Here is a 27,984-nt window from a genome sequence, read left to right on the forward strand (position 1 = left end):
GTACCCACAGTTTTCTCTACAGAACCGGAAACCATAGTGACATCTCCACCTACGTGGGCTGTGACGACTGTCACCAAACAAGTAACTTGGCCTGCCACGAGACCATCACAGTCATCTAGCGTTTCAGCGACAGACGCGCGCACAACCAAACCAACACAGTACACCAGCGCTACCACTTTGAAAAGCTCATCGCTACCAACTACAACTGGTGAAACTCCCACAACTTCAGAAAGTGTAAAGCCTTCAACTATTTTAATCCCAACAGCTGGTGCTACAACAAAGGAAATTACGAGCACTACTCCCGCTGCGACATTCACTGCGCTGGTGACCACAGAGGCCACACAAACGCCTACAGTTGGCGTTGTCACCCAGCTTACTACCACAGTGAGTGAGATGTACAGCACTGCAGACAGCACACCCATGCCTCCATTGAGTACAACCACCAAGCCAACCTCACTTGTCACTTATACCATAACTGCGGAAACGACCACTCAGAACCGCAGTGGCACAAATACGTCAACCCCTGAAGTTGTAACAATAACTTCACTATCTTCTAGTGTTCCGACAAAAAAAATCACAACTACACAAAGTGTTAGCAGCAGACCTGTAACTATTCCATCAACTGTTCTTAGAACATCGTCAACTACACTCAGTAAAGGTACAACAGCAACAGCGAGTGAGACGTCGAGTACCGCAGAACGCACAGCTTTCACAGCATCATCTACGGCGTTGAATAAAATCGGAGAAGTGCCAACAACCGTAACCGACTTCAGTACAACAACAATGGATACAGAGAGTTATACACCGAGTACCTCAGAAAGCACATCAGCGCTAACATCTATTGCGCTGACAACTGAAGAAGACTCAACAGCCACGAATGCCTTCAGTACAGTGACAACAGCAACAGCGAGCGAGATGCCTACCATCACAGAAAGCACACCTACAACAACACATACGGTGCTGACAACCGAACTAGCGTCAACAGCCACAACTACCGTGAGTACATTGACAAAAGCAACAGCGAGCGAGACGCCTAGCACCACAGAAAGTACACCTACCAAAACAGAATCAACAGCGCTGGCAACTAAAGAAGTGTCAACCACCACAACTACCGATAACACAAAGACAGCAGAAACACTTGAAGCGTCAACAACCACAACTATCGGGAGTACGCTGGCTACAGCAACACCAAGCGAGACGCCTAGCACCACAGAAAGCACACATGTCACAACATCATCTACGTTGATGACAATCGAAGAAGCGTCCACAACAGCAACTACCATGAGTAAATTTACAACAGCAACAGCGAACGAGACGCCTAACACCACAGAAAGTGCGCCTGCCAAAACAGCATCTACAGTGCTGACAACCGGAGAAGTGTCAACCACCACAACTGCCGATAATGCAAAGACAACAGAAACACTTGAAGCGTCAACAATCACAACTATCGTGAGTACGTTGGCCACAGAAACACCAAGCGAAACGCCTAGCACCACAGAAAACACGCCTGTCACAACAGCATCTACGCTGCTGACCACCAAGAAAGCGTCAACAACCACAACTACCATAAGTACCCTGGCCACAGCAACAGTGAGCAAGACGCCTAGCACCACAGAGAGCACACCCACCTCAACGGCATCTACAGTGCTGACAACCAAAGAAGCATCCACAACTACCATGAGTACGCTAGCCACAGCAACAAGTGAGGTATCTAGCACCGCAGAAAGCACACCTGTCAGAACACCATATACGCTGCTTACAGCCGAAGAACCGTCAACAACCACAACTACCGTGGGTACCCTGGCCACAGAAACAGTGAGCGAGACGACTAGCACCACAGAAAGCACACCTGCCACAACAGCATCTACGCAGGTGATCACCGAAGAAGCGTCAACAACCACAACTACCATGAGTACCCTGGCCACAGCGACAGTGAGCGAGACGCCTAGCACCACAGAAAGCACACCTGCCTCAACGGCATCTACATCGCTGACAACCAAAGAAGCGTCAACAACTACTGCGAGTACACTGGCCACAGCAACAACAAGTCATGCGTCTAGCACCACAGAAAGCACACCTGTCAGAACACCATATACGCTGCTGACCACCGAAGAAGCGTCAACAACCACAACTACCGTGAGTACCCTGGCCACAGCAACAGTGAGCGAGCCGCCTAGCACCACAAAAAGCACACCTGCCTCAACGGCATCTACAGCGCTGACAACCGAAGACGCATCAATAACTACCGTGAGTACATTGGCCACAGCAACAACAAGTGAGGCGTCTGGCACCACAGGAAGCACAGCTGTCAGAGCACCATATACGTTGCTGACCACCGAAGAAGCGTCAACAACAACTACCATGAGTACATTGGCCACAGCAACAGCAAGTGAGACGCCTAGCACCACAGAAAGCACACCTGTCACAACAGCATCTACGCTGCTGACCACCGAAGAAGCATCAACAACCACAACTACCGTGAGTACCCTGGCCACAGCAACAGTGAGCGAGACGCCTAGCACCACAGAAAGCACACCTGCCTCAACGGCATCTACAGCGCTGACAACCGAAGAAGCGTCAACAACTACCGTGAGTACACTGGCCACATCAACAGCAAGTGAGACGCCTAGCACCACAGAAAGCACACCTGTCACAACAGCATCTACGCTGCTGACCACCGAAGAAGCGCCAACAACCACAACTACCGTGAGTACCCTGGCCACGGCAACAGTGAGCGAGACGCCTAGCACCACAGAAAGCACACCTGCCTCAACGGCATCTACAGCGCTGACAACCGAAGAAGCGTCAACAACTACCGTGAGTACATTGGCCACAGCAACAACAAGTGAGGCGTCTGGCACCACAGGAAGCACAGCTGTCAGAACACCATATACGTTGCTGACCACAGAAAAAGCGTCAACAACAACTACAGTGAGTACATTGGCCACAGCAACAGCTAGTGAGACGCCTAGCACCACAGAAAGCACACCTGTCACAACTGCATCTACGCTGCTGACCACCGAAGAAGCGTCAACAACCACAACTACCGTGAGTACCCTGGCCACAGAAACAGTCAGCAAGACGCCTAGCACCACAGAAAGCACAGCTGCCTCAACGGCATCTACATCGCTGACAATCGAAAAAGCGTCACCAACCACGATTACCGTGAGTACATTGACAACAGCAACGGCGAGCGAGAAGCATAGCACCACAGAAAGTACACCTGCCACAACATCACATACAGTGGCGACAACCGTGGAAGCTTCAACAACCACAACTACCATGAGTACACTGGCCACATCAACAGCAAGTGAGACGCCTAACACCACAGAAAGCACATCTGTCACAACAGCATCTACCCTCCTGATCACCGAAGAAGCGTCAACAACCACAACTGCCGTGAGTACCCTCGCGACAGCAACAGTGAGCGAGACGCCCAGCATCACAGAAAGCACGCCTGCCCCAATTGCATCTACAGCGCTGACAACCGAAAAAGCGTCACCAACCACAATTACCGTGAGTACATTGACAACAGCAACGGCGAGCGAGAAGCATAGCACCACAGAAAGTACACCTGCCACAACATCACATACAGTGGCGACAACCGTGGAAGCTTCAACAACCACAACCACCATGAGTACAATGACAACAGCCACAGTGAGCGAGACGCCTTGCACCACAGAAAATGCGCCTACCACAAGAGCTTCTACAGTGTTGTCAACAACCAAAGAAGCACCAACGGCCACGACTACCATAAATTTGAGGACATCAACAGCGCGAGAAACAACCAGCACCACACAGAGCACAGCAGCATTCACATCATCTACATTGCTGACAACCAAAGACGCCTCAAACACCGCAACTACCACCAGTACAATTACAACAGTGAGAAAAAAACCAAGTGCAACAGAAAGCCTGTCTGGAGTGCCTCAACACGAGGCCAGTACAATCACTTCAGCAGCCTCTACCATTAGTCAGACTCCCACATTATTAGACTTTCTAACAACAGTTATATTACCTAGGGCTACAGCCGTCACGAGTACTCCAACCTCAACCCCAAGAGTTACCGATCCAATGACGCATACCACACCCAAGAGTAAAGGCACCATGCGCACCACACTTCCTCCTACGATGTACGCATTCACGGAACCCCCAACGGTTTTTGGTACCATGACAGGTATCACTACAGCAAAAATCCATAACACTCCATCTGTAAAAATGGTCGATGCCACCGATATACCATCCCCGTTTTCAAGTACGAAAGGAGGAACTGGGTATCCAACAACACTGAATGAATTTGTACCGACTAGTCCAGTGAAAGTGTCACAAACAAGTGTACTCGTTACTCTTCCGAGTATAGAACCACTATCAAGTTACTTTACGCCATCAGCCACAAGATTTACAATTTTAGACATTAAGACTTCTCCAAACAATCCAGCGCCGACAACAGTAAGTTTAATACCAGGCTCTAAAGGCGTGATCCAAACATCTTTATCGGATACTGAACCAAATGCGGCTAATACGAAAAACGTTTCTACGTTCTTCCCTCCACCATACCGAAAAAACGCATCAACAACTATACGTGCCTTAACACCGCTGCATTCACCTGAACAGAAAACGTTTCCTCTGTACACAAGACCGCAGCTACCACCATTGCAGCCTGACTCGGCTCCGCCGATGACAGCTCGAACACCTCGACATTTTAGCTTTTATGCAACGCGTAAAGGAGTAGATATCCCACCCTACATCACTCCAGAACTTCCTCCATTGAATGACGCGTTCTCAACACGCTGCACCCGAGTTGCTAATGTGACTCCTTTGCCCAAACCAGCTGCGACTACTGGTGACCATCATCCTCCTTACCTGAAACCGGAAATACACACGCAGATGCCACTACCACTCACATCTCTGCTCACTTCTATGTATTGGACCACCATGCCACAAGAAACTGGGACATCAGTTTCGTTTATCTTGCCCAGTTTCACAGAAGCGCGAACGATACCAGGACTGCATCCTATTTCTACTTGGAACCCTCCATATGTCCGACCAAGAGAACATATGTTGACAGAGCTAGGAACACCCGGAAACATTCCATCGTACAACAATGCGCCAACAATGCAGCTCACATCACCAAGTACCATCTGGCCAGGGCAAGACAACCGCCCTTATATTAAACCAAAACAGCCAACATTTCCCGACAATAGAATTAGTGACACAGACCCCTGGCTCGACCTTGAGCAACCACATACACCTAGCACTCGGTCAACGGCCCAGTCATACATGCAGCCAAGGCTACCGGCGCCACTAAGCACTGCTCCGAAACCGTTAACGATGTATCCAACAGCCCAGTCCTTCTACAGCACATTGGGGACGATTCCGGTGTCAAACCAACAGCTGGGCGATGTTCCTCTCTACACAAGACCCTCACAACCAAAGGTCAGTGAACAGTGGTCCATCCTAACTGAGCTTCCGCGATACACCACGCCGAAATGGCGAACAGAAGCGCCAGCTATTCAAGAACCAACCAGTACAGACGGCTACGCATACATACAACCGCAGTCCTTGCCTACTGACGGGACTGCTCGAGCAATATATGTAACCCCACGACAGGAAATTGACCATTCAATGGGAAACTCAAGCCACAACACGCCGCAGTATCCACCATACATCCCACCGAACACATCAGCGAAGTTGCCATGGCTCCTGGAACCGGACTTGACGACTCAGTCAAACAATTCCTACATTCGACCTTCTGAACCAGTACTCGACAGCCCAGACAACGGTAAGTACTGTCGCTTAAAGTGTATTGAGCTAAAGTAGAAATCACTGTGAACCAACTACTTTCGTCTGAATGGAAGGCATGCTATAAGTGGTCAGCCTGTATGGAAAGCGAAGAGCGTAACATGAGTGACGAGACATAAAGCATAAAAGCATGTCTAGCGGCATTTTACGCAACAAACTATTTAAAGCAGCTCCAAAATTGCGCGCGCGCACGCGTGCGATGTTGTACTGCTCAAAACTACAAAGTCCTAATGCAGCCAAGAACAATGAGTGTTCGAGCAAGTTCGAAAAGATTTCATGCACATAGTGGTTGAATTACGCACTAGCGCCAGGATATCGCTGTCGCGTTCATTTCTTAAGGGCGAAGCTTAAGGATCCCCCAATTTTTCAAAGGGCAGCTTTTTGTGGCAAAATGAACAAGTTGAAAGTGTTAATTCGGTCGCGTATGGGTAATTTTACGCCAAACGTTCCAGCCATATTGGCGACCTTCTCAAATGTATTTAAAATATTGCGCTGATTTACTGCACTGACAACAGTGAACTGTGTGCTAGAATATTTCTGAGAGAAAAAAATTTTTCCCCGGAATGTCGATCGGGTGTTGTTAGCAGAAAATTTTATTTTAAAAATACCACTCGTTCTTCCTATTCCAAATTTGGTCTAATGCTGAGTAAAGATGCTTGTGTAAGTTGTGTGAACCTCAGTATAATAGCGGAATTTTTTGGTACATACGCTTCTAAACATTTAGCCAAGACGTGTTATGTTTGCATTTTTTCTGTTGCAATACAGCACTTCGTATGAGTATCTGAGTAGTAAATACTTACTCAACAGAAAGTATACTTCGAGGAAAAAATACTTTTAGACCTTCCAATGTGCTCAACTTCACGAGAAAAAAATACACAAATTTTGCAGAATCGTCAATTTGGTCCACATTAGGACGCAATTTGCACTATCTGTTGGTTCAATTAAAAATCACCTTTATACCTAAATCGAAAGCAAATAAACAGTTCCTTTCATATGAAAAATCTTATCATGCCGTTTTTTTTTAAATAAAATTTGAACTTTCCCATGGTACGTTCTGCGGGTCGGTTGCGTGCGCGCACGGTAAACTCGTCACAGCGCAAGATTTGACAGAATCCGCCATAAGCCAGGAAGAAGTCAGGAGCCTACCAATTGAGCTGGAAACCCCGGGTTGGGCTGTATGAAGCGCCGCTACTGTAATCAAAGATGCTACGGCGCTAATGGGGAGGGGGGGGGGGGGGGCAGAAGGTCGCCGAAGACCTCAGGCCCCTTGCAATTGTCTCGGCGTCGGTAGCAGGCACCGGTAGGCGAAGTGGTCTAGGTTTCTCGCTGACGACCTTTCACAGTATCTGTGCCTTTTCATGACGCAGCCGCGCCGCGTTTGCACTGGAGATGAGGTTCCACAGCACGTTGGTGCACGCGACGCTTGCCGAGCGCCTGTGTGACGATGTGGATGTGCGGGCCAGGGAACGCGGCGGGCGTTTGAATGGCGTAGCCGAGAATGGTGGAGAATTCTCCGCCGTGGTAGTAGTGGTGAGAGCTGCCCAAGAGACGTGCAGGTGACAGAAGACGCTGTGTCAGGACTCAGGTCACCAAAAGCGGTGACAGGAATCTAAGGGCAATATCTATGAGGAGTAATCTTATTGACTAAACTCGAACGGGAATAGGAGTCCTAGAACGCGAGCAGCACTGTGCGAGACGTGGTATAGCGTCTCTCGCAGACTCTAGAGCGCCAACGATCACGTCTGCTCTCTGCGGACGCTCGAGAGAGACTAAGGTCATACTAGTTACCTGAAAAATAAATGACGCCCTCATTTTCCTCTTCTTTCCAGTGCGCACACCTACATGCATAACAGTAGAGTTATAGATTGCAGTAGTATCTGTAGCGTCCTAGTGGTTATTCTTCACATACAAATTAAAAGCCACTCAAGTTGCCGGTTGGTCAAGAACATCCCTTGTCACACAAGCGTACGCCCGGGGGAAGGGGGGCGGGGGCATCCTCACCTAGGAGGAGGAGAGGGACCCAATGTCTTCCCCATACCACGGCCGCTGGATGAAAAACCATACGCTTTTTTCATACAGAGGCCGTGTCCATACAATGTTGAGATAGACCTTCCTAGGCTGCGCGCGCCTACCCTGGTGCGGACCACAGCGATGAAGCAGCAAGGGAGGGGGTTGAAAGGATTAGAAGTATCAGTTGGCACCCAAACAGCGCTACCATTGCAATGGACGAAGTAACGCCAGATGGCATTTCTTTGCTCTGTAGAAGAGCGTGCAATTCAAAAAACCAAAACTCGCCACTTCAGTTTATAGAATTAGATTAAACTTTTTTGCATATTTTTGTGAACCTCATCTCACTTTAGGGTGATTTTTTTCACATTCATTGCATGCTTAGTTCTGCGATGTATTTCACTCACTAAATACATCCGAACAGACATGATGGCCTAGCTCGTGCTGCGTATCGAGTACTTCACTGCAAAAGAACGAGGCCGGACGATGGAATACTCAAAAACGCTACAGTGCTGCGTCGTCGTGTTCTCTGTCAGCCTGCGTCGTGCCTTTGTGCTTATTCTTAATGCACACAATAAATGCCCTTTCATAGTGGCATCTCATGTCCTGCAACATTCCAACAACACTCCTCGTTCGACGATTTTTCATCACTTCGACATGATGCCCAAAAGCACTGTCTTGTTTTCCTCCATACAACATATTGTTTATCCTTTGTGAAAGCGCCACCCATAGCCTGGCCTGGATGAATGTCGAGAGAGTCAGCGGTGGATTAGCAAGAAGTGAGGCGAGTATAATGTGCGCGTGCGGTGCGCGCAAGGCGCGGTGATAATTAGGGGCTCGTGATGACGCCCACGAGTTCTGTGCAGTATAACTATTTCGTATTTTCGACTAATAAACGTTCTTATTCACTTTTCCCCCAGCAACAATTTCGGATTCCAAAGGTTAGACAGCCTCGAACCTTTCACTTGTCGCGTAAGCACCAATTTAGTATTTACCAAAATACTCGTACACATTATTGATGTCTATTTTGGCCACGCCTTTGTGTTTTTCACTCATGTTCCGCAGAGGTGTAGCCAAGAGAAGACGGGGGTTTGAACCCCACCCCGAACAAAAAATTTTCAATTTTGTTTGCGTATATATGCAACAAACGAACGGGCCAACATACCTAAAGTATGGTGGACCCCCCCCCCCCCGCCCCCTCTTCCGGAAAAGAAATTCTGGATACGTCCTTCATGTTCTGCCTTGCAAAGGCTGATCATCAGGGGCGGTATCGGCTGAGGAAGTATTAACTGTGTTATAGGCAGTATTACCGGCCGTATTGACTGTGTTACAGCCGTTTTGGAAGCGCCAGCAGACAACATAATTAAACTGATGAAGAAACTTATTAATAGCAATAAATTGATTAACAGCTAAACCAGGCCCGAGAAAGCGTTATTCAATTTGAAAATTTAATTGACCATTCTTACTTGAAAGTGGAACGATCTTTTGAAGTCAACTTTTTTAAACGCGCTTTTAAGGGTTGTTATTCGGGACACAGCCAATCTAATTCACCGCAAATATTCCACTTATCACACCCCTTAGGTTATTAAAAGAGGTGCCCACCCTCTACCTCGTCTCCCTCGGGAGCACACCAATATTGATGATTTATATTGACAATCTGCAATCTGAGACATTTTGCGTGCGTGTGCGCTTTTTCAGAGACATATATTATCATGAGATTTCTGCTCACCCTCTAATGAAGTCGTTATGCAAAGAGATATTCAGCTTCATCAACTGGTGCTCGTTCTGACAAAAAAACTAAACACCGATAAATGCAAACTACAATCAAACCGACAATGACTTACTCAGTTCAATTGAATTATCTTTTATACCAAACTGTGTTAGAACACGACAATTTTTTAACGTCAAGCATAGGAAAATCTACGGCTACATCACACATCGAGCACCGCGAAGCGCCCCAAGTTTGCTTTTCTTCCCGGAAGGGAACTTTCCCGCACGAGTTTAGGTGAGCAAGTGGTGTGAGAAGGAGCGCGCCGCCGGAGAGTAGAAACTACACCACTAATCATCAAATCCGTTCTGGTGCGACTTCGTCACCACTCGCCAGTCGTGCGCAGTCGAGAGTGATCACCATTCGCTCCTTCGCGATTCTTCGGCACCCTTTGTTACTGCAACGGCGCTGCCGTGAAACTATAGTGGCTAGAAGAAAAAGTACAGTAAAATGGAAGGACTCGTGGTTCTCTACAAAGCTAGCGATAATCAATGCAGTCAAACGTGGTGAAAAGATTGAACTCTGACGCCACCGCTGCGTAGAAGCACGCGCAGTACGATATTGAAGAACAAGGCCGACAGCGTGGCCAAGGCGGACCAGAGGCCTCCAGCGCCCGACGAGTACACACGGGTGTGTATGAAGATGTTAAACTCTCCTTACTTTGATAGGTTATCTTCTCGCGTACAACCCGCCCCTAAATGTAATCGGCCCCCTGACTACAAACCACAGAAAAATACTTTAAAAACGCTTAGAGCAGAGCATTTCCCAGTGCAATTACAAGGGCAACAAAGGAACGAAGACAATGGGACACGCGCTGACCACCAACTGAATGTTTATTACAAGAAAGCGGGCAATATGGTTTGAGAAGAAACATGCGCGTGTAACACACTCGCTGATCACAATCACACTATTTCTTTTAAGTTTGCTTGTCTCTCCAAAAGGTGGAAAAAGGGCGAAGTGACAGAATTATAACCTTCGTTACGAATTTCAAGGGCCTATAAACTGTTTTTTTTTCCTTCTTGATTTCTTTCTTTACAATAAACTTTGTTCTTTCAAACACGGGATTACAGCGCACTCCCTTACATAGGTCAACCAAAGAAATGGTTGTTATACTCGTTCTTAACGTTACTGCACTGTTAATTAAATGATATCTGGGATCTTATGTCCCATGGAATGATTATGAAACGCCGTTGTGGAGGGTTCCGAAAATTTCGATTATATGGTGTTCTTTAACGTGCGCTCACATCGCACAGCACACAGGCCTCTACCATTTCGTCTCCACTGACATACGACCGCCACCGCAAGGATCGAGCCCGCGACCTTCGGGTCAGTATCCGAGCACTTTAACCACCGCTTCACCGCGGCGGACGTTATTGCAGTGTTGGCGAGCATGATCTTGAAATATTGTCCCGTTTGACATATGTACAGGGTATGTCTGAAAATTAATGTCAATCAGTCAACTAAAATATGTACAGTTGCGATCATTACAAAACATTAGAAGGTTTTACAGTAGGCTTTTTTCAGCGCTGACACATTGCTTCCGTTGAGATTCTGAGACTTCGAATGCATTCGAAGATGGTAGGCCTCCTTTAGTGTGTCCTTATTGCGCCGGGAATAGGCCTCCTCTGGAGCCTTGGTGCAAGCCTCCTTGATTTCGTCAACTGGCACGAAATGATGATCTGTGATGGGATTTTTCTAAGGGCAGAAATAAAAGAGTCTGAGAGTCAGGTCAGGACGCAAGGGTGTCTAGGAAACCATCGGTATCTTTAAATCGACCAGGAACCGGGTTACTACGAAGGCAGTGTGGACTTGTTACGGTCAAATCTACTATTTCCTGCGGTGTCGGTGAAATTGAAGTTGACGGTTGAGACATGTAATAGACTCATGCTGGACAAGCCCACTGATGTCAAAGAACATAATGATTATAGTCTTGCACCTTTGACTTGGCTCAATCTGTCCTTCTTGAGGCGAGGAGATGCTGAGTGTGCCACTCGGCACTTATACCTTTTGTTTTGATGTCGTATGAAAACACCCAAGATTCATCACCTGTCATGACGTTGTCTAAAAAGTTAAAGTAAGTTTCACAACAGTTCATAAGTTCCTGCCGCGCTTCAAGTCGGCGAAGTTAAGACTTTGGGCACAATCGTAGAGCACACTTTTTGAATCTGCAAAATAATCATTCGTGAAAATCTTGTGAACTGTACATTTAGGAATGTAGTAATACTGTTGATAATATTACAATATTATGATATCAATGCCGTAAACAATATTCTTGATTATATTGTCTGCACCGTTGAACGGATACTGAAACGAGGGTCGGTTGAAAATATATCTCACACACGTCACATTTTCATCGGTGATGTTCATTTGCAGCCATCCAGTGCAGACTTCATGGCTTACCGCTTCACAACCTCCTAAAAGGACCTTGTGGCACCGGTATGCACAACATTCCAGCAAAAACAATCATCACCATAGGCCGTCCTTATTGTAGGAAAGTTTTCAATAAACGGTCTTGCCGACTCTCAACCAAAATTTGATGGCAACACCTTTTCCAACAAGCGCTGTGCGGCGTACATGGGAAAAGAAAACGAGTTTCACAGAAAAACCTGCGCCTACTCTCCAAATGGTAGCAGATGACAGTGCGACTGTGAGTGCGTAAGCCAAGCTTTCTCCCCACCAAAAATTACTGCAGATCCACGGAGGAAAGCTGACGATGGAGCGAAGCTAGGTCCTGAGGTTTATAATACTTGTTTAAAGGACAAACAGATGAATGGATGGAGGGATGCAATGATGGATGGACAGATGCACGTCACCTCTTGCGTGGATTTGTCGCACGCTTTAAAGGGACACAAAAGTCAAGTATTAAGTCGATGTTGGTTGCTGAAATAGCAGTCCAGAAGCCTAGTAGCCCTACTTTTGTGCCAAGGAATGCTTATTTTAAAATAAGATCACGTTTTAGTGGTCCACGTCACGTTAGCACACTTGAAATCACCCGCTTCAACTAGAACCTTTTACGTAACTGTTGCCGTACACAACGTTGCTCGGCGTTACTGTGCGGCCGCTGACACTAGTAACAGCAAAGTGTAAGTAGCGAGGGCGACAGCAGCAACAACGTCCATTCAAAATTTTTTGTCATGGCCTCCGAGATGGTAAACGTGCTTTGTTCAAATGGGCCCCGCTAGATGGCACGACCAGTCCACTTTAACTAGGCGAAAACTCAACTTTTGAACCACTCGCGCCATTCTCCATAGTAACAACCGGCGTTTTCTTTTTAATCATGAATCAAACAGAAACGAACAAGCAGTATTCTATTACGTCTCTAGATGCACGAAAGGTTTCTGCAGCTAGTTCAATTACTAGTGAACAATTGTAGGCAGTAAGTCTGGCGTCATCGAGATCATTTTGCGAATGAACTCGCGGCGCATGTGTTCTCGTGCATTTACATTGATTTCTCGGTAAGTAGGACACTGCTCTTGATAATATTGTCGTTTACGTTGTCATACTGTCATGAGTATATGACAAAGTATGAAGAAGAGGACGACGAAGGGACGCTTGCTTAATCTGAATAACATCTGTTAAATTTGAAGAGAAATTAGAAAAGAGAAAGACACAGGAGATAAAAAGGGGGGGGGCACGAGTGACAAAGTGGCTCGGACAAACGGAGGCGCATGACCCTAGCGGCGATCGACGTGCGGGCAGCGACGAGCTGGCATTGTCGACGTGGGATTCGCAAGAGAAGCTTGCATCGCCAGCAAACGCACTGGCGACGGGAGCGGCAGGATAGTGAATCAGCAACATGTGATGCGGGCGTTCCGAGAAGAAGACGGAGACGTCGACAAGCTTCGAAGGAGGCTACTTGGGATGCAGCCGCCGCGCACAGCAAGCGCCGACGTTCCTGGCACAATCCCCCTTCAAAGCAACCTCCGAAGACAATCCCCGGGTGGCCACGTCAGCGTTAAGCACCGGGCATCGCCTGTGGCCGCTTGGCCCAATCATCGAGACATCGCCACGTCACCGACATTAGGCGACGACGACGACCGGGGACCACGTCGGCAGCGGCAAGGAAGGGCGACGTTCGTTGAGTACGTCGAAGACCCTGAGAGTGACGCAGCGTGACTAATCCCAGACAGTGACGAGCCCCGAATCGGCTTGGTCAAGTAAGATCAGCGCGAATATTGATCGGGACTATGAAGCTAGATATGTCTGACGTTGACGAGGACAGTTTCAAGTATAGCGTGTAGCATTGCCGGAGTGTAAGCATAGTGCGTCTGAGTTTGAATTTGAAGTTAATATTGGTTTTGTACATTTTTTATATTTGTATATAGAGGGTGTACCGTGTGTGAGTGTTTAATAAATGGGTTTTGTTGTTAACGGAGTCATGTCTCGCCCCATCGCCCGCAGCAGCTGCAGCCCGTAATCTGTGACAGATACACTGAGCTTTCACTCTGACCTAAATTGTTATTTGACGTGTCCCTTAAAGCACGTTTTTCTTATTTTCACAGTTGAACGCTAGGCAAAGGGGTGGGGTAAAGAACAAGGGTAGAAGATGCGTCCATTCTTCAGCGTTGATCGTTTCGTTTTTTTTTAATGCGAGGCATTGCTTAGCAAAATTCTGCGACTTTGAGCATATCTGTCTATCTAATCTATCAATCTATCTATCTATCTATCTATCTATCCGCCTATAAGATCTATCTCTCTATCTATCCGTCTAGAGGATGTTATGATGTCCACACCACATCGTCAAAGGGCCAGTAAACAACCCCGAAGTTCAAAAATTATAACAAAAACGATGTGCACTTTTGCTTTGTAAACATGCTGCCACAAGAATTTTGCGAATATGTGCTATATTAAGGAAGTTACAGAGGTTAGAACATCAGTTTCAGCTAGTTTATAAATTTTCGCGCGGCCTCGCCCCCCTTCTCTCTCACAGGGAGGGAAGGGCGTTGCCCGTCTTCGTGACTAGTTTAGAACAATCGACGAGCTGCGTGCTACGTCAAACCACTGATCAGCGGCTTAACGTCACTGCGCCTGAAAGGAAGATTGGTCAGGCGTAGGAAAGGAGCGCGAAAATTGTTTTGCGAAATGAAGGCTCTGCGCGCCGCGCAGCGCTGTCATATTCGGAAAACGTGATGGGCGCTGTCTTCTCCACAAATCGTCGAGCTTCTCTGGAGGGTGTGAGAAAAATCGGAGCCTGTGGACCGGGCCATTAATAGGATTTATTCCAAAGCTGTTATGGCACAACATGACTGTATGATGAACATAAGTGACTGATCATATCATGAAAATCACGGCTATAGCTTGCCATGAACGGTATGACTTATACGCAATGACCATGGTGCTGCTGCGACCGTTTCCTCAACTTGATATATCCAAAATTTAGTATGATGAGACATTTTTGCACGGCCAACATAAATGACAGGTGGTAATGAGAAAATCATGACGTGCATTTTCATGCTAATGCACGCTCGCGTCAATTTCGCTAGCTCACATTATGCACTAAATTTGCTATTGCGCGACGTGGCTGTATGCCAACATAAATAACAAGTGGTAATATGCAAATCATGCCCCGCGCGGTGGTCAAATGGCTAGGGTACTCGGCTGTTGAACCGCAGGTCACGGGATCAAATTCCGGCTGTGGCGGCTCTGCGTGTCCGATGGAGGCCAAAAACCTTTAGGCCCATGTGCTCAGATTTGGGTGCACGTTAAAGAACCCTAGGTGGTCGAAATTTCCGGAGCCTTTCACTACGCACGGCGTCTCTCATAATCATTTTGTGGTTTAGAGACGTCAAAACCCCACATATCATCAATATGGAAATCAGGACATGTCACAAACAACATGACTTGCATGCCACCCTCATGGCACGCTCGCGGCCGTTTGTCTACTTGATATACACAAAATTAGGGATTTGCGTGACATGACTGTATAACACACATAAAAGACAAGTGACTGTATGACGAACATAAAAGATAAGTGGTAATATGGAAATCATGACATGACACGTGCAACATGACTTGAGTACCAGGCTTATGACACGTTCGCAGCCAGTTGGCTAGCTTAATATACACTAAATTTGGTGTCGCATGACCTGTCTGTATGATACTGTCACAGCGTATTCTCCTCACCGCAACAGGTTCGAGAATCAAGAAGGACGAAGCGGGCGTTCTCGGTAGCACACACACATTCAAACATGTATTCCGTGAAAAAAAAACTAGACAAGCCACTCGCGTTCTATGCAATAAAAAATAAGTGTTACTAGTTATAAACCACTTCACAGCTCACATGAAAAGAAGTAAGAAAGTCAAGGACCGCACTTCACGGTGGGGATTGGCCAGAGAAACACGGAGCGTCCCAGATGTGACGCCTCGTAGCGTTGAGTGAAATTCGAGCCTCTGCTGGGAATCAAACAATGGGTCGCGAACGGTTGTCATCGGGGCACCTGTAGTGACTCACGTTCGGGTGGACACTGGGTCGGCCCGTGGACTTCTTGGTGGTACAGTGCCGCAGGCCCCGAGGCACCGGGCATCGGCAGGAATCTATCCGCTCGCCTTTGCAAACTCGCAGCCGGGATCTCTCCCCCGCATCGCTGCTTCGTCCGCTGATCTCTGCTTCTCCTCAACTCACTGCTCCTCTACTTCTCCTCTTCCGAGTCTTTTTTTTTTTATTGTGATAGCAACTATATGGACACTCTCGGCTGGATTTTGCCCCCGGCGTCGGCGTCGATGTCATGCACCGTATTTGTATACGTATCTATATATGTGAAAATGCAAGAAAGAAAAAAATCCACAGAAAACTCCGGCGCGCGGAATCGAACGAGGGACCTCTGCGTCCTAAAGGCGAGGTGTTAACCACTGAGTCGACCCGGAGAAACGGCAAGCTGTTTATATCTACCACTTACCGCTGAAGTGTTTTCGGCATCACCAGGAAAATGGCACGATGAGCGCCGCCGCCATATCGCGCAGTGGCACCAGTTCTAATCTACCATGCGTACTTTGCGCGGCATAGAGAAGGGGAGCGACGCTCCCTCGCGCGCCCTTATCTCGTGGTGCCGAAGTGGGGAGGATCATATGCCTTCGCTGGCCTGGGGCTTTACGTTGAACAATTCTGCTGTAGTTACCGGGCGCACAAAGATCAATGCAATCATTGCAGTCCCCGTTCGCAAAAAGCGCGCGCTTTTCAGACTCAGCGAAGTAACAAATGAGACGCTTATTCGCGTGCATCCGTACCTGCGAGTACGTTTCTGGCGTAATTTGTGGGCGAGAAACGCGGGGCACGTTTCGATCGGCTTTCCATTATGCGCGTGACCTTTCAAATTGTTCCTATCACATTTATTGCTTCGCCTTTGCGGCAAAGCTGTGACTTTTTTTTTTCAAGATTCTCGCGCCATAAGGGTTACTCGCGTCTCTCTTCTTTTTCTTTCTGTTAGTGTTGCGTTCTCTCAATGCCTTTGTCGTCCTTACAAGCAGCACATGACGGATACATAATTGACAGCTATAGGTCATGAAATTAAAATCATGAAATTTAGTTTGTGTAAAAGATTATTTACATTATGCGCTCATGGCCATTTAAGGAGGTCCCCCCCCTCATTACACACTGAAGAAAAATTCTGTCTATGCCCCTGCTCTGACTTACTGATGTATGAAGTTTGAAAAACATTACGTAGACGAAAATGTGCTATATTTTTGAAAAAGACGCAATTATCTTGCCACTCCTTTCCTCCAAGTGTTATCCCCATTCCATTTCGGGGTTGCGAAAATGTAAAATGATTCGGATTCATTCTGTTTCCGGAGTGTCAACCCTGCAAAACTGATGGCGAGAGGAATCCCGCGGCTACCGCAGTAACTACACTGTTGCGACCGGCGCCGGTGCTGACCAGGGAGCGGCGTTCTTTTGATCCTGAAACAAGCCACAGAACCACAGCCCGCCTATGTCCACAATGTATTGCTTTTCCGAGCCGGAAGGTGAGGCGTCGCGTCCATCGCTGTAAGCCGTTTCACAAGAGGACAAGTTTTTATGCGGTAGCAACATCTTCCTTTGAAGGGACAGCGGCAGCAGCCGCAAATCGCCCCGCTAAATGAGCGAGTAGTTTGGCGGACCCTTTTGAGCTTGATTGTGGCGGCCCTTTTGATGTATGCTGTCGTGAGCTTGGCACCCCTCGCCCAGCGGCTCACATACGACCAGGAAGAGCCACGTTGGTGCCACATTTCAGTGCAGTGAGAACGCCTCAATAGTGGACGTTTTAAATGGGCGGGTGTTGGCATCAGCCTCTCAAGTTGTGTGTGACCCATGAGTGGACAGTGCAATCTGCACGCGTTCCTCGATCTGGGAATCTGGTGAGAACGTACAATTTATATAGAGCCACCAGGCTCATTCTGAAGAATATCGACATGTACACAATGTAAATAAACCCTCTGTTAAGTTCCCCTTCCTGCTGCCTCAATATCTTCATCCCGGATCTCCGATGCCTGCAAAGGCTGGTTGCAAGACTATGTAGCTCACGATGCTCTAAAGGTCAATGAGCATGGACTTGTGGTTCATGGCGCGTTCTCTTGGGTTCATGACATCATTCATCAAAATCGAGCGATGAATTTTACAGCAGGCTTTAAGAATGAAATGTAAGTTTCAGACCATGGGCTCATTGACTGTGCTTGATTGGCTCTCGAGCATACGCATACGCAAGGTTCCCCTACAGGGGCAGGGGGGTGGCGAAGGCTTGGCGAAGGTTCCCCCCTTCCTATTATGTATGGGGCTGACTTTGCATCCCCTCCTCTCGTAGGTGACTATGGGGGCCACTCCCCACTCCCTCCCCCCCCCTTCCCCCTTCACACGCTTATGCCCACACGTTCTCGGGAGCCTCGACTCCCGATCGGTAGCGTTTCCCGACTGCACTGAAAAAGTGTTGCCACAAGAAGAAAAATCGTCCTATAGAATTTGAATCCCCTCTACAAAACAAACGCTATTCTCAAGCTGCAGCGGATGACACCCTTGACGACAGCAGAACTTTATGGCATCAAAAAAGCTGTCGGTTACATCTTGTGCCAAACACCGCACCCATAGGCAATTTTCACCATTTGATTGAGTGATTCTAGAAAAGAGAGGAGAAGGCGCCTAGTTTCTGTCTGACTCATGGGCAACACGGTGCAGTGCCTTGTAGTAAATGCGGAAAGGAGAACGAAAGAGCATAGGGTTGATAGAGGTGTGTACATGTGTAGAAAGTCGAGGTGTGTTCGTCATGGCCGAAGCGGCAAGCAGGCGGCAGCAGGGGCAAGAGCAGGAGGTCCCAGCTCAACGGTAGGCAGCAATTCCCGTCTCATCCAGGAACTCTATCAGGCTCCGGAGGGCTGGCAGGTGAGGACGGGACGGGAAGAGCAGATGTTCCAGACTGGAGGCTTGCAGGCCCTGTCTCAGGTAGGCCGTGATGACCTTAGAGTGTTCCTGTGCCAAGCCTGAACAGGCACAGAGGAGGTGCTCGAGGGTCTCAGGGTCCACACAACGACTGCAGGCAGGGAAGGCACAGCAACCCTTGGTGTGGCGGCGAGCAGCAGTCCATACGCAGCCGTTTCGCAGGCGCAGCAGGGCGGCACGGTCTCTTCTTGTGAGACTGATTTCGGGCAATGGCTTGGGCTCTCGTCCATTGGCCACCCGGGAGTCTGGGTGGACCGTGACAAGGAGCCTTTTGGTACGTGCCTGCTTGTAGTGCCTGGCCGCGACAGCCCGAGTGACTGAGGTGTCAGGCTGGTGTCCGGCCTTGGCCAGCATGTCCGCCTCTTCGTTGCCGGCTATGCCCACATGGGAGGGCAGCCACTGGAAGGAGACGGACGCCCCAGAAGCAGCAAGGGCCTGGTACTTGGCCGCCAGGTGGCTCCCGGTCAGTCCGGCACATCGAGTGTTGGTCAGAATCTGCAGCGATGCCTTGCTGTCACAATGTACAGACACAGGCTGCGTCTGGACGTCCTCCACCAGAAGGTCGGCCGCCAGGTGGATCTCAGCCAGCTCGGCTGCTCTGTAACTCACTGGGAAGGGCAGTCGGCACTGCATGCTGCTCCTCCGTGGAAGGATGGCGCAAGCCGCCGCCGTAGTTCCGTCTGGCATCACGGATCCATCCGCGGTACACCTGCGAATGGCTCTCCAGCTGCTCCTGGAGTTTGCAGGTTGCCACCTGCTGTAGAACCACTGCAGGTGTTCTTCGCTTTGATGCCCCATCCAGGTGGAGGGGCACCTTCGATGGCCCGTGGTGTGATGGTGCTGAGGCAGCAGGGGTGGGTGAATCCGGAACCATCTCATGGTAGAGCAGGATGAGGCCTCCCATCCAAGACCTTGGCAGATTGCGCAGGCGCGCCAGAGAGCTGCACCATCTGCTGCACGGTGAAGGCGGTCGATGCGCACCAACACACGCTGAAAGCATGCGTAGCTACAGGGGCCACTGTCCCGCCTCCGTAAGCGTTGCCGCAACAGGGGAGCTTTTAGGAAGCCCCAATATGACCCTTATGGCTCCCCTGTGCTTTCATTTTAGCAGGTTTCTCCTCGCCGGCGTCAGGTTCACCAGTGGGAGGGCGTACAGGAGGACAGAGGACGCTGCGGCCTGGATGAGCCACAGCGCCGACTTCGTAGAGCATCCACGGCCATGCTGCTCCAGCTTGGCAATGGCTCCCTGCGCTAGTCGGACCTTGATGACTGCGGCCTTGGCCGGGGGAATCCAGGTGAGCTGGTGGTCGACGGTGAAGCCCAGGCACCTCACTTCAGTTCGCCATGGGAGACCGTGCTTGTCGACCCTCAGCTGCTTCACATAAACCCGTGCTACAACAAGTCGGTGGATCAGTAGGCACTCTGTCTTGGTTGCCGAGACCTTGAGGCCGATGCCTCTGAGGAAGGACATTACTGCATTCAGGGCTGCCCGCAGTGACCTCCTGATGGCAGAGATGGACCGCCTTGGTCCCCTTGATCATAGTACTACGTTGTCAGCGTATGCGGAGCAGTGGGCCGGGAACCTGGTGTATATCGGGAGGGAAGCTGAAAGTCCTGCTAGCGCCATGTTGAAGAGAAAAGTGGGACACCAGCTGTGATGTTCCTGGAATGGCTGGTCTTCCCTTTAACACGGATGCGGAAGGTCCTCCCGGACTTGAAGACGGTCCCAAAGCCACCGACTCCAAGGCAGCACTACGAATATTGTTGAACCTCTTAAAGAAAACATATTCGCACCCCGTTTTATTCTACATAGTATACTTATACCACCTGGTTATTACTGCAGGGAACTTATAGCCCATTTTAGTGAATACCGGCTCATTGAGGTATTCTGGCCAATTAAAAAGCCGATGAAGCAATACACAAAAGTCTTCAACACCATAATTACAGGCGAACTTATTTCACTGTTTGATGCTTCTCAGATAACTAAAATACTTGTGCTTGAAGATAATAAGAGGCTGGAACCTTCCGACTCATCATTATGTCTTCCTTCACTCAATCTACCCATATCTCAGAACTCCCTCTCAAATTTCCTCGACATCTGGAAACGCTGTAACATCGTCTTTGTCTAAACACTGCGTACGTACACATCTCACGGTACACTGCTTCGGTTAAGCATGGAGTTCGTACTGCAACAACTGTGTCTCCATCGAAACTGTGGAGCACATCCTGTTTGAATGTAGAGCGTATGCTGACGAGCGTGGGCTCTACGAACATTGTACGAATTCAGTAACCGAAACAACTTTCTCACTTGATTGTTTATTGGGACCTTTAGCCTGTCCTATGCTGCAGGGGTGTGCCATGAAACTTTTTCACCTACTTGGACAGTATCGGTCAGCTAGACAAAATGTGGTTGTACCTTGATATTGCGGGAAAGCTATTAACGCGCGTCCTCATCCAATGGTCAAATATTTGACTTTTTATTTTTTTCTAGCTTCTATCTTGACATCTTCTGTTTTTTTTTTTCTCTCCCTATCCCTATATATACTTTAACGGGGTTTATTTGCAGAGCAGAACGCAGAAGGTGAAGCAGTGAGCAGTGTCCGGCCAAGCGCAGCAAGCACGAGCTTAAGCTGATGGCGATGCCCCTGAGGCGCCGATAAATGCCGCTGAGGCTCCTATTCTTCACTACAATTGCCCTCCGCAGAAAAAGGCGCCATCCTGGCGGATTAGGGAGAAGAAACGACTAATGGGTCATAATATGGCTTGAGGCGAGAGACGTGGACAGTGTCGCGATCGCGGTAGCATAGGTCGGTGGATAGGATGATGGGCTCCACGATATAGTTGACGAGTGACGTTTGCTCTACAACGCGGTATGGCCCGATGTATTTCGGAAGAAGTTTCGCGGAGCGGCCAGGTGCGGTAGCAGGTCCCCGAAGCCATACCAATGAACCAGGTGGAAAATTTGGAGCCGAACGGTCCCCAGTCTGGCGGGATTGCTGCTACCACTGGTCCTCGGTAGAAAAAGAGCGGGAAAGCTGGCGGCATTCTTCAGCATGTCGAGCAGCTTCGGACAGAGTTGTACTTTCGGACTCATAAGGTTTATATGGGAGAATAGTGTCTACTGTATTTGAAGGTTCTCGTCCGTACAGAAGAAAGTATGGCGAAAACCCAGTAGTAGCTTGTACGGCAGTATTATACGCGTAGGTGACGAACGGGAGAACTTGGTCCCAATTTGAATGATCAGAGGCGACGTACATTGACAGCATATTGCCAAGAGTACGGTTGAAGCGCTCCGTCATGCCATCCGTTTGAGGGTGGTACGCTGTACTTGTGCGGTGCACGATTCGGCATTCGTTGAGTAATGCCTTCAAGGCGTCAGAAAGGAAGGCATGGCCTCTGTCACTTAAGAGCTCGTGAGGGGCACCATGACGCAGAATGAAACGTTGCAACAGAAACGTTCCAACGTTTCAACGTCACGGGCTGTGGCAGTCGGCAGCGCGGCTGTTTCGGCATAGCGTGTCAGATGGTCTATCGCAACAATATTCAAGCGATTACCAGCTAGAGTTGATGGTAGTGGTCCGTAAATGTCAATGTCGACGCGATCAAAAGGTCGACTAGGACAAGTAAGATGTTGTGACGGGTAGACTTGCCCGGGAGGTAACTTTCGTCGTTGGCACTGAGCACACGAGCGAATGAATTTCCGCACGTAGTGATACATGCCACGCCCATAAAATCTGAGTCGAAGCCTAGCGTATGTTTTGAAGAGGCCTGCGTGGGCGCACTGAGGGTCTGCGTGAAAAGCTTCGCAAATAGCAGCTCGAAGATGGGAGGTATCACAAGGAGACACTTGCGACCGTCAGAAAGGTAGTTGCGTCGATAAAGAAGATCATCCCTTAGGCAAAAGTTGCTAGCCTGGCGGCGGGGAGTGCGAGACGGCGAAGGAGTGAGAGCATCAGAAAGATTGCTTATGAGGCCACTGATCCAGGCATCCTTTCGTTGTTCCACCGTCATGTTGCGCAAGGCGGATGACGCAAGTGCAGAGTCGAGGGAAGAGATGCAAACAACTTCATCCGATATGGGTGAGCGAGAAAGGGCGTCGGCGTCCGTGTGCTTACGACCGGATCTGTAAATAACGCGGATGTCGTATTCCTGAAGTTTCAACGCCCAGCGAGCAAGTCGTCCGGAAGGGTCTTTAAGTGTGGATAGCCAACAAAGGGCGTGGTGGTCAGTGACGACGTCGAATATGTGACCATACAGGTAGGAGCGAAATTTTCCAAGGGCCCAAATAATAGCTAAACACTCTTTCTCGGTCACGGAGTAGTTAGCCTCGGCTTTCGTCAAAGTTCGGCTTGCGTAGGCGACGACATATTCATCAAACCCTGCATTTCGTTGCGCGAGCACAGCGCCAAGTCAAACACCGCTGCCATCAGTATGAATCTCCGTGGGAGCGGCAGGATCGTAGTGGCGGAGGATGGGTGGTGAAGTTAGCAGGCGGCGGAATTCGGTGAACGCATCCTCACATGCTGGTGACCAGGTGGAAAGGTCCTTGTCGCCGCTAAGAAGGTCCGTAAGGGGCGCACATACGGAAGCAAAATTTCTAATAAAGCGTTGGAAGTATGACGACAAGCCGACAAAACTTCTAAGTTCCTTCAAGGTCTTTGGCTTCGGAAAATCGGCGACTGCTCGAAGCTTGGCGGGGTCGGGAAGTATGCCGTACTGCGATATGACGTGGCCAAGAATGGTGAGCTACCGGGCACCAAAACGACACTTCTTGAGGTTAAGCTGAAGGCCGGCGTCGGTGAGGCGTGTGAGGACGTGCTCGAGACGATTTAAATGAGTGTCGATATCGGTGGAAAAGACAACTACGTCATCGAGGTAGCATAAACATGTGTTCCACTTGAGGCCTCGGAAAATAGTGTCCATCATTCTTTCAAAAGTGGCTGGAGCATTACAAAGGCCGAAAGGCATAACGGTAAATTCGTATAATCCATCAGGTGTGACAAATGCTGTTTTCGGTCGGTCAGATGCTTCCATAGGTACTTGCCAGTATCCAGACCTGAAATCCAGCGAAGAGAAGTATTCTGCTCCCTGCAAACAGTCAAGGGCGTCGTCTATTCGCGGTAACGGGTAAACGTCCTTACGGGTGATCTTGTTTAAACGTCGATAGTCCACACAGAACCGAATGTAGCCGTCCTTCTTCTTAACAAGAACGACCGGTGACGCCCAGGGACTGTTAGAAGGCTGTACAATACACCGCTGGAGCATGTCAGCAACCTGGTCATCAATAACACGGCGCTCCGACGCTGAGACTCGGTAGGGGTGCTGCCGTAGAGGTGTATGGCTTCCTGTGTCAATCTTGTGAGATATGTTCGATGTGCGACTGAGGCCAGAAGCGTGGCTGTCAAAAAAAGCACGAAACTTTTGCAGCAGGTTCACCAACTGGCTTCTTTCTGAAGAAGACGTTGCGACATCGATGGAGCGGTGGAAAGCGTCAAGGAGTGAGTGGTCAACAACAGAGTAAGAAATGAGTGCGCTGAGGTCCGTAGAAAGTAAACTAGATGGAGCGTCAAAAATGTGACGGGCGTCAATCGGATGCACGTGACCGAGACATTCACCATAGAATAAAGGTAAAGGCCCTTCTAGCGTATTGTACACGAGCGTTTTCGTGACGCCATGGTGGAGAGTAAGGAGAGCAACGGGCAGTGGAGAACATTTGCGTTGAATGAACAGGGCAGAGGGCGTAAATAGAACATCACCGTCGTAAATAGCATCACACGACACAGTCACCAGCAGAGAAGAGCGCGGTGGTACGGTGGTGTCGTCGGAAACACAGTTTATAATACGGCAGGGAGGCTTCGACAGCGTCAACATCAGGAAGTGCAGATAGCTCAAGTTCAGCGCGACAGCAGTCAATGACGGCATTATTATTCGCAAGGAAGTCCCAGCCAAGTATCATGTCATGGGAACACGAGGGCAACACTACGAATTATACGATATACACAATCTTTTCGATGACGACTCGTGTGATACAGGATGCGAGAAGTGTTACACTTTGTGCGTTAGCCGTTCTAAGAGAGAGGCCGAATAATGGCGTGAAGAGTTTGCGGAGTTTGCGGCACAGGTTGATGGAAAGGACGAATAGATGGGCTCCGACTTGGTCTTAATGAAGTCGCGGAGTGTAGCTGAGGCTCCTCTTCTTCACTACAATACTTTCAATCCCCAATCCTTTTCCTCACGCAGAGTAGCAAGTCGGCGACTTGCATATCCTGGCTCAGTTCTGTGCTTTTCAATAAAAGTGTTCTCTCTCTTTTTTTATTTCTCCGTGGTTTGTAGTTAAGAATGTGAGGCTATATGCAGGGACGGGTTATAGGCAAAATATTAAAAGTAGGGTGTTAATCACTGGGGCAGCATGGAGGATTCAAAGTTTTGAATGTGCACACGTGCATCACATATAAACGCATACGCGAACATACACAAAGTACGGTTAAACCCCACGCCGAAAACTTTTCTTCCTACGCTACTGATATCGAAGTAAAGAGCACCTCAAGCTCCTCATACGCAGCTGCGCGTACTAGTCTGGCGCCGGAACCACATAGCCGCCAGCCATGGTCCTCATGTCGGCCTTGTTTTTCCAACTTACTAAGCGTGCTTCTTGGAATTATGTACGAAGCGTCGATGTAAGGCTTTTTCCGCAAGTTCCACTTCGTTGATTATCGTCAGCTTAACGATGAACAGCAAACTCTTGTTTTACAACGTCCATCGCGTCAACAAACGTAGCGGAGAAGCGAACGGAGACCCCGCACGATGGCCGGAGGCTCAATGATGAAGTCTCAAGGGGGAAGAAAGAACGCGGTGGCGAGCAGTACATTATACTCGATTCGCGCAGCGTCCTCCTTTCGCCCCACTCTGCCTCCCAAATGCGTGTGGGAAAGACCCCTTCCGCGAGAAAAAGCCAGAAGATTGTGATGGAAAGCCATCTTCCTGAGGCGTTTCTAGAATACATGTACAGAATTCGTTCCCTTATTCCCCAGTTGTTGTTGTAAAATTTGTACAATGTCCTATTTTATTCGAGAATTTGTTACGGTGTACTAGTATAGGGTACGAAAGCAGCAAAAAATTATAATAAACCTATAATTCTACAAAAGGAAATACTTCACTGTTATGAAAATTACCAGGGTAGAGTAGGCCGTTTGCGCACTCCACTGCTCTTTCATAAACATGAAATGTTAAAGGCCAACCAAGTATATTTTAAACTGCTTCAAGAGGTACACAAAAACAAGTTGTACAAACAAAAATAAAATTACCAACGTTATCCTGCTAAAAGAAACTTACCACGTTTACCGAGAACCAGGACAAATTATGAAAAACAAGTGCTGCATTACCACTCAATGCGAATGGTTAACGAATTACAAAATGACTTGCAGTTTGACGTCAGCTACGGACTTTTAAAAGAACATTAAAGAAGTTTTGATTAAAAAAGCAATAACTTACCGTCACTAATCTATATTTTGTAAAGTACGTATAATTGCGCCATGATATATTTATTAGTGTTCGGAAAGTATGTTATGATATACGATTCATCTATTTTTGTTCCTGTTAAAATTTGTAGGTTGTAAGATTTGTGTGTAAGATTTGCGTATCGGTATTATGCCAAGTTTATTATGTGTTGCTTGCTTTTTATTGCTGTATTTTTTGTTAGCGTGCATGTGGTACATGACATGTTATGTTTTGTTGCTTGTTGTATCTGCAAAAAAAATGTGCATCTGTGACAAACTACAAGTGCAAAGGCCTAAGTCAGGCTACGAAACGCCTTTTGCTTCTGTATCTATTTTTTGTATTTCAAGAAATAAAATAAATTACTACTACTTCTACTACTACTACTACTACTACTACTACTACTACCACTACTACTACAAAAGTGTACCGGCGGTCTTCATTCGATCTAGCCGTCAATTTTCTTATGCATTTACGTTAGCGCGTTTTTGTTTTCAGAAATAGTTCACTATAAGAATCATTCCAGTTATCTGAGTTCAATATAGTCGGATTCGAATGTATACCTCTCCTCAGGCGCACTGTTCGCCGCAAAGGATCCTGTCGATGAAGACGCGAGCTACAAGAAACATTATTTGACATGATTAAGAGGGACACAGCAAATGTGTAACAGAACACGCGAGCCAGCTGCTTTGCTCCTGACGTTGATGTTTATGTGCTTTGTTCATTTGTAGGGTCAAAGGCATTTCTGAACTACATAAAGAAACTGATCAATGTTTTGTTTTATTTACAGATATAGACAGCTTCACAATGAGTGAGTACAAAGATAGCCATTCTTTTGCTCTTCCCTGAACACGTACGCCCCTCATGCGCGTAATAAATCACTGGATCAAACATTTCAGCTGTTGATCCGAACAACTGCACATCTGAAGGTATGTACACAGCTTAATATATTTCAACATAGACACTGTGTACTCGATATCATGTATGTTTTACTTCTGTCAGGATGCGAAGGGTCTCACGCCACGCTCAACACGAGACTGGGAGAGTACGAAGACAGCAGCCCATGGTTTGCAACAAAGTAGCCACATGAAGCAATCTTGGACTGAGTGTTACCGACGTTCTTTGAATGCAAATGCAAGGTGAAAAGTAAGTGCTAATGGTGGAGAATAAATTTTATTTCAAAATTATACAGGACTGTGGTTATCGGGCCTTCTGCATTTTTCATTGTCCTCATTATATTTTTAGCCAATAAACATTTTTAGACATGCAGTGAGGCTACACTCGAAGGCTATGCAACACTGCAAGGAGAACATACGACAAATCAAAGCACAGCAAAAGAGAGAGATACTTCTACGCAGTAAAAAGAAAAAAAAATCACAGCATATCCACGGAGTGAATGATGAGTGGGGCGATGCGTCCGTCGGTCAATACGTCCATGTTTCCATCTGCCCGTGCATGCGTTCATGCGTGCGCTCGCGTTGGAGAATTCAGACGGTGCGCGGGTAACACC

General features: G+C 48.1%; 1 protein-coding gene across 1 annotated transcript; it reads left to right on the plus strand.

Moving 5' to 3' along the window:
• The first annotated feature begins 265 nt into the window (after positions 1 to 265).
• On the plus strand, positions 266 to 27,668 carry LOC142775157 (uncharacterized). The gene is made up of 3 exons (XM_075876499.1): positions 266 to 5,782; positions 27,265 to 27,403; positions 27,477 to 27,668. The coding sequence occupies exons 1-2, from the start codon at positions 394 to 396 to the stop codon at positions 27,321 to 27,323; spliced, it is 5,448 nt and encodes a 1,815-aa protein (XP_075732614.1). The 5' UTR covers positions 266 to 393; the 3' UTR covers positions 27,324 to 27,403; positions 27,477 to 27,668.
• The last annotated feature ends 316 nt before the right edge of the window (positions 27,669 to 27,984 follow it).

This window comes from Rhipicephalus microplus, chromosome X, assembly GCF_043290135.1.
Source record: "Rhipicephalus microplus isolate Deutch F79 chromosome X, USDA_Rmic, whole genome shotgun sequence".
NCBI lineage: Eukaryota > Metazoa > Arthropoda > Arachnida > Ixodida > Ixodidae > Rhipicephalus > Rhipicephalus microplus.